We start from the raw sequence: 6,981 nt of genomic DNA, 5'->3' as shown, positions 1-6,981 counted from the left end.
AAATGAAAAGGCTTTCTATGGCCCACTATGTGAGAGAGATGGCACACACAGGGATGGCACTCTAGCAGAAATGCCAAATTGCCAATCTTAATCTCCCACCAAAAAAAAAAAAAACAGGGAATGTCCTACAATTACTATCTCCCTGCCTGCAGTAATCTCAGCCAGGTATGGCAGGCAGCTACTATCTCCCTGCCTGCAGTAATCTCAGCCAGGTATGGCAGGCAGCAATAAGGAGTGGACTGATGCACAAATGAAATAAAAAGTGTGGACAAACAAAAAAGATAGCTGTGCAGAAAGGAAGGAACAAGAGGATTTGTGCTTTGAAAAAAGCAGTTGGTTTGCACAGCGGCGTACACACAGCAATGCAGCTATCAGGGAGCCTTCTAGGGCAGCCCAATGAGCTACAGCGCTGAGGGGAAAAAAAAAAAAAAAAAAACTTCCACTGTCCCTGCACACCGAGGGTGGTGTTGGACAGTGCAAATCGCTGCAGCACAAGCGGTTTTGTGGTTAATGGACCCTGCCTAACGCTATCCCTGCTTCTGACAAAGCGGCAGCAACCTCTCCCTAAGCTCAGATCAGCAGCAGTAAGATGGCGGTCGGCGGGAACGCCTCTTTATAGCCCCTGTGACGTCGCAGACAGCAAGCCAATCACTGCAATGCCCTTCTCTAAGATGGTGGGGACCAGGACCTATGTCATCACGCTGCCCACACTCTGCGTTTACCTTCATTGGCTGAGAAATGGCGCTTTTCGCGTCATTGAAACGCGACTTTGGCGCGAAAGTCGCGTACCGCATGGCCGACCCCGCACAGGGGTCGGATCGGGTTTCATGAAACCCCGACTTAGCCAAAAGTCGGCGACTTTTGAAAATGTTCGACCCGTTTCGCTCAACCCTAATGGCCAAAATAAAAAAAAAAAAACATTCCTTTCACGGAAAATGAATTATCGTGTTTTTCAGACTATAAGATGCCCTGGACCATAAGACACACCAAGGTTTTAGGGGAGGAAAATAGGAAAAAAAATTGAACCTGTCATCAAGATCAGGCATTGTAAACTAAAGGTACGGGCATAAAGGCGCTTGTTCTACCGGTTTAATAGGTAACTTCACTGTAAAAATCCGTAGCCTGGTTGTTTGGGCCTGTGTGGCGGAACTGTGGGTAGGGTTTGTGGCTCTGCTCTGGCCCCTCATCTGCCTCTGGTGTCAGTGCCTTGTTATTGTTTTAAATTTCACAGTGGCACAGTCCTAATGGCAGGTGGCACTTGCACACATTCATTTTGCAGTGGGCTTCAGTAAAATGGCGCCATGTCTGTGCATGTGCACATTGATCTCCCGGCGGTCTTCAGCAAAATGGCGCTGGAGGCAATGCATGCGCAGATTTAAATATTGGTTCGTCATTAAGCCGAGATCTAAATTTGCCGACTCTGGCACCATTTTCCTGAAGCACACTGTGAATTCCATATGAACAGCAGGGGCTCCCCTCATGCCTCCCTTGCTTTGCACCGATGGGACACCCCTCTTCCCATCCCAGGGCCCACAGCATCGCCCCATACCTCCATCCGGCCTTTTGCAGCGACGACCCTGCTGCTGCCTCCTGTGACCCCGCACCCCCGCTGCCGATTTCCCCAACCCCTCACTCCAAATCGCCAGGTATAGCTACATTTGGACTATAATACACACCACCATTTTCATGCCAATATTTTTTGGAAAAAAAAGTGTCTTATTGTCCGGAAAATACAGTACTAATAACATGTGGTGAATGTGGTGGAAATGTATGAACGTCTGATTAAATTAGAAGATGATCTCCGGTACACCAAATATAAAGAAGCACATTATTCAATGTATTCATTGTCTTCAGGCTCCTCCGACATATGAAGCTCTGAATCAGATGGAGTACCTTGACATGGTGATTTATGAAACCTTACGACTGTACCCCGCAGCTGGGAGAATTGAACGTGTTTGCAAGACCACAACTGAGATCAATGGAGTGACTATCCCAAAGGATGTCGTAACTGTTATCCCGGTCTTTGTGCTGCACCGTGACCCTGAGCTTTGGTCTGATCCAGAGGAATTCCGACCTGAAAGGTATCATATAAGTGGGGGCATTTATTGGGAAAACATAAGTGCCCTGATTGATAATTTTTTTTTTTTTAAGTCCCTTTCCTTTTTTGTCTTGTGATATTAGTTGCCACTTTTGTGTCAAATTCATCAAAATGACGCACGCAATTCATGAATTTGGCATATTGTCGAAAATGGGCTTTTTTCCTGTCTTGAATTGTTTTTGTGACTTTCGGGGCAAAAATTGTGCCAAGTTTTTGGCGTAAACAAGAATATACCAGGAGGACTGAAGTGAAGCTGTATCAAATTTTGTGACTTTTTAAAAACCAGGAGAAAACATCTGGAACTTTTAAACTTTGCCCATAAAGTGGAAAAAAAACAAGCGAGCACATATAAGATATACTGCGGTACTTCATTCATGTGGCAGCACAGAGAGTTAGGAAAAATGAGAACACCATCTCTTTAAATCCTTGTTGGTTTATTGTTGGCATAAACCAACCCATGGGAACAAAACTCAGCCTTTCTGGCTAAAACAGGAACAAAACAACAAAAGGAAAATAAAAAGGTTGCAACACAGTCCGTATGTTGTGGGCAGCACCCCGCTCTGGAGCAGCACAGGTTCAGTCTGTGGTCAATGAACCACAAAGCCTCTGGAGACTCCTCTCTCCAGGGTAGCTGAACCCAGACTGCCTGTAGAGCTCGGTTATTTAAACCAAAAAGCCTGTGATTTTCCCATCATGTGATTGATCACATGATCATGACCTTACGCAGGTCCTGGCAGGTCTGCCAGGGAAGATAAAGTGGACCTTCTCCCACCCACTCTATGAAGGTCCACATAAAACCAGTCTTTTATGCAACTTAACCCTCACAACGCTAAGTGTGCTGGAGAAAAATGCTCTGAATTCATATCACTGACTCCGTTAATCGCACTGACACATATCTCCCCTCTACCACCCTGCCAGTGACTCTGTCACAATAATTTAAAAATGGCAGAAATAGAATAAAAAATTGAGTGCAAACAAAAAAAGGCGCAAATTAAACAAAATTAGACAAAAAACAGGAGCATTGATGAATCAGGGCCAATGAATATAAAGAGAAAAGATCATATTAAATAGCCTCCCAATTCTACTGCAATCAATGGGTTATGATAGCTTTATTCTAACATGTTTCGACGTTATTACATTATAGTTGAAATGTTAAGCTGTTTATGCAGTATTCATTTTATTACGTTTTGTGTTATATCTTTTTCATGCACAGATTTAGTAAAGAGAACAGAGAGACACAAGACCCCTACATCTTCCTACCCTTTGGAGCTGGACCACGGAACTGCATAGGGATGAGATTTGCCATGATCAATATGAAATCAGTCATCTCCCTGCTGCTGCAGAATTTCTCTTTCAGAACTTGCAAAGACACTCCAGTAAGTATACAGTCATGGACAAAAGTGTTGGTACACTGGAAATTGTTTCAGAAAATTAAGTATTTCTCCAAGAAAATTATTGCAATTACACATGTTTTGTTATACACAAGTTTATTTCCTTTGAATGTATTGGAACAACACCAAAAACCCAAATATGGGCCAGACAAAATTGTTTTCGCCTTTCCAAAATTGTGGGTAAGCAACTTTGTTCAAGCATGTGATGCTCGTTCACACTTACCTGTGGCAAGCAACAGGTGTGAGTCTTATGAAACCAGATAAAAAAGGGGATCAAGTGACTCAATCTTTGCATTGTGTGTCTGTGGTGCCACACTAAGCATGGAGAACAGAAAAAGAAGAAGAGAACTGTGTGAGGACTTCAGAGCCAAAATTGTTGAAAAATATCAGTAATCTTAAGGTTACAAGTTAATGTTCCTTTGTTCACGGTGCACAACCTAACCAAGACATTTGCAACACATGGCACAGTAGCTAGTATACCTGGATGAGGACAGCAGAGAAAAATTGATGAAAGGTTGCAACGCAGGATAGCCAGATGGTCTATAAGAAGCCCCTATCAAGTACCAAAGAAATTCCAGCTGTCAGTCAAGATCAGGGTGCATCAATGTCAGAGCAAAATATCCATCGACATTTACTGCAATCAGTAAATGAAGTGATACATTGTTGGATTCAGCATCTTTTTGCGTACATAAGGTTGCTCCCAGATGAGGAGGCAAAAACTTGCTGACAGATTCCTTTTAATCTTCAGAAGCACACCTCCCCAAGGCAAGCAGGAGGCAAGGGAGCAGTGTGCTCGTGAGAAACAGTTTGAAAATAATGGGAATAGGCCAGTAGGATTTGCCCTAGGCAAGCATAGGTACTGTAGGATGCATATATGCCTGGGGGTCAGTGCCGGAGGGTGAAGTGAAGACTGCGACAGCACTTATATGCCCACCAGTGCACTTGCAAAGCTAATTTGCATATGAATTTCACAGCAAGGCAGCATTAAATATAGGCAAAAAGGTATACCTGGAAAGGTTTTACACATCCCTATCCTGCAGTACCTCTGGGCAAATTTTACTGACAGATTCCTTTTAAAACATAATTAACGTGTAAAACCAGCTTCTATATAATGGTAGTACAAGTCTTAGGACTCGTTCACATCTTTGTGGATAAAAATATAAATATTTTTTGTACTCTCATGTGAACTTACCTTTAACCTGGTAAATCTAATTTTACAGATCCCTCTGGAAATTGACACCCGTGGATTCCTAAAGACAACAAAACCTATTATACTCAACCTCGCGCCTAGAGAAGCCCGGAAGACTGAAAGTTAGATGCTGAAGACCGCTATGCGTGGGACACCAATATCGATACTAAACAGAGTACAAATGAGTTGTCTAGAATACTCTATAATCAGAGAATGTGCAGAAAGGCGAGGAGCGTGCATGTAAATCTTGCAAATACCTAAGAAAATTGATGAATAGATGCCTGTAACGTTCAGTAACAAATCTTTCTTGTACATCCTTGTCTTTTTTGCTGACACATATCAGACCCAGTCTTCAGCGTCTGGGCCGTCCCGTGGCTCTATATGTATGGCACTGAAGAGAATGTGTTTCATTACTGCTGTCCAGAAGATAATGCTTTCATGTATATGGAGCGCCCCGTCAGGGCAGTGGGTACTGGGTACCTGGTCCGGTTGGCTAAAAGGGGGGATGTCACGGTGGCTGACCCGGTCCGTGGCCCTGGGATGTCCGTATAAAAGGCAAAGGTCTTTAAAGGGATAAAGTATATGTTTGTGATGCCACCTGTGGTATTTGGTCAGGGTAACCGACGCTGCTTTAAGGGGTCCACTGGGGTGATGTTATGGCAGCTACATGGTATACCTTCCCGCAGGTGAAGTATGTCCCCAGGGCTTCCGGGTGTATAAATGGTGAATGGTGAGTGGCGCAGAGAAGAACGAGGACACAGGGTTGCACTCTCTTTACCTTTACTGAAGACTTCAGCATCCAAAATCCAGAGCACCAGACCACAAGGCAGGCAGAGTCCGGCTGGTTTGAAGGCAAGTCCAGAGTCCCCTTGTCCAGGTGGAGAATTAAAGCCTTTCCTCTAGCACCGTGGTGGTGTAGTCCCTTACTGCTAAGCTTCTCATAAGGTCCTCACAGATGTTATCTCTCTCTGTCCCCCGGATTGGATAGGACATACCCGTATGACTGGTGACTTGAGGCGGTTTATAGGGAATCTAGCACGCCCCAGCCTCTAAGGTTGTCACCGTGCCTCCTGGGTGTTAGGTCAGACAGGTAACGTAGAGTTCAGCTGTCCTGCCAGTCTCTGATGTAAGTCATAGAGGTCCTTACAACCTCGGTGTTCCGTCTACTGATCTCTGCGCCTCAGAAGGAGGCAGCCTGCTCGGGGCTGGTCCCCTTCTGATATCCTCTCCTGTGCTTCTTCTCCTGCATGCTCGCTGCAAACAATTCGGCCTTCAAAATGTCTTTCTGGGAGCTGCCGCTCTTAGGGCATGCACAGCTCCGTGAACCCTCTCCTCTGTCCTCTGACAGGAATTCGCTCCTGCCAGGAACAGCTTCCCTGAAGGACTGACTCACTTTCCCTACAGACTACCAGTTATATATATATATGGGGAGTCACCTAGTAAATAGGATCAGAAGCTCCCCCTGGTGACCTGGAGTGTGAAGTGTTGCATGCTTGTGGTACCTGGATGAAGTTATCCTTCCTTGCCTCCAAACGTAGCATCACTCTACTCGGGAGGAAAGCAATACCACTGTGACCACCAGGACCCTGGGGCGCCACATATAAAGCTTCTTACAGCCACTTACTGGTCTATATGAAATTGTAGGACGGGTTGTTACCAGCTACACATCACTAACCATGCTCTGATTACTATAAGGAAAATAAATATTATTGATCTTTTGTAAAATTATTTAAGTACAGTCATATCTTATGAAAGGTAATATTGGGAAAAAAATGCCTGACAGCAGTGTCCCCACATCAAGAGAAACTAGAACATAATGTAGGGCAATGTAAAATAATAACTGATGCAAACGTCACGTACATTTAATTTTACCAACATTTTGAGGATGCGAATCTGTGCTGTAAACGTTCAATATACTTCATGTAAGAGGCAGGGACAGAAAACACATTCTCTTCTGCCATGTAATGCAATATTAAGACTAATAAAGACAAAATAATTTAGGGTATGTGTAAAACATTTGCTTCTTTTTGACACACGGCTGAAAGTGATGGATTGCGCTTACATGACTATATGGAGATGTTAAGGGGTTGAACATTACTGGATAACTCCTTCTTAAATGCTAAAGTGGTCCCATTAAATAACGGTACAGAAATATCAATATTGGCATTCCTTTGGGTAGGAATCCTTAAAGGGAACCTGTCACCCCGTTTTTTCAAGATGAGCTAAAAATACCGTTAAATAGGGGCAGAGCTGTGCTTTACATTAGTGTATTTTGTGAGCCTTTATTCCCCACCTATGCTGCC

General features: G+C 44.0%; 1 protein-coding gene across 3 annotated transcripts in view; it reads left to right on the top strand.

Moving 5' to 3' along the window:
• LOC138656927 (cytochrome P450 3A29-like) overlaps positions 1-4,979 on the top strand; it is a 101,268-nt gene extending 96,289 nt beyond the window's left edge. For all 3 annotated transcript variants that reach the window (XM_069744277.1, XM_069744278.1, XM_069744279.1), the window contains 3 exons: positions 1,855-2,081; positions 3,312-3,474; positions 4,710-4,979. In XM_069744277.1, coding sequence (XP_069600378.1) covers positions 1,855-2,081; positions 3,312-3,474; positions 4,710-4,805 — 486 coding nt within the window. In that variant the 3' untranslated portion in view covers positions 4,806-4,979. The remainder of the gene's footprint in view (positions 1-1,854; positions 2,082-3,311; positions 3,475-4,709) is intronic.
• The last annotated feature ends 2,002 nt before the right edge of the window (positions 4,980-6,981 follow it).

The sequence above is a fragment of the Ranitomeya imitator genome, chromosome 1 (assembly GCF_032444005.1).
Source record: "Ranitomeya imitator isolate aRanImi1 chromosome 1, aRanImi1.pri, whole genome shotgun sequence".
NCBI classification, from domain to species: domain Eukaryota; kingdom Metazoa; phylum Chordata; class Amphibia; order Anura; family Dendrobatidae; genus Ranitomeya; species Ranitomeya imitator.
The sequence above is the reverse complement of the archived record's forward strand: the minus strand, read 5'-3'. Positions and strand labels throughout refer to the sequence as shown.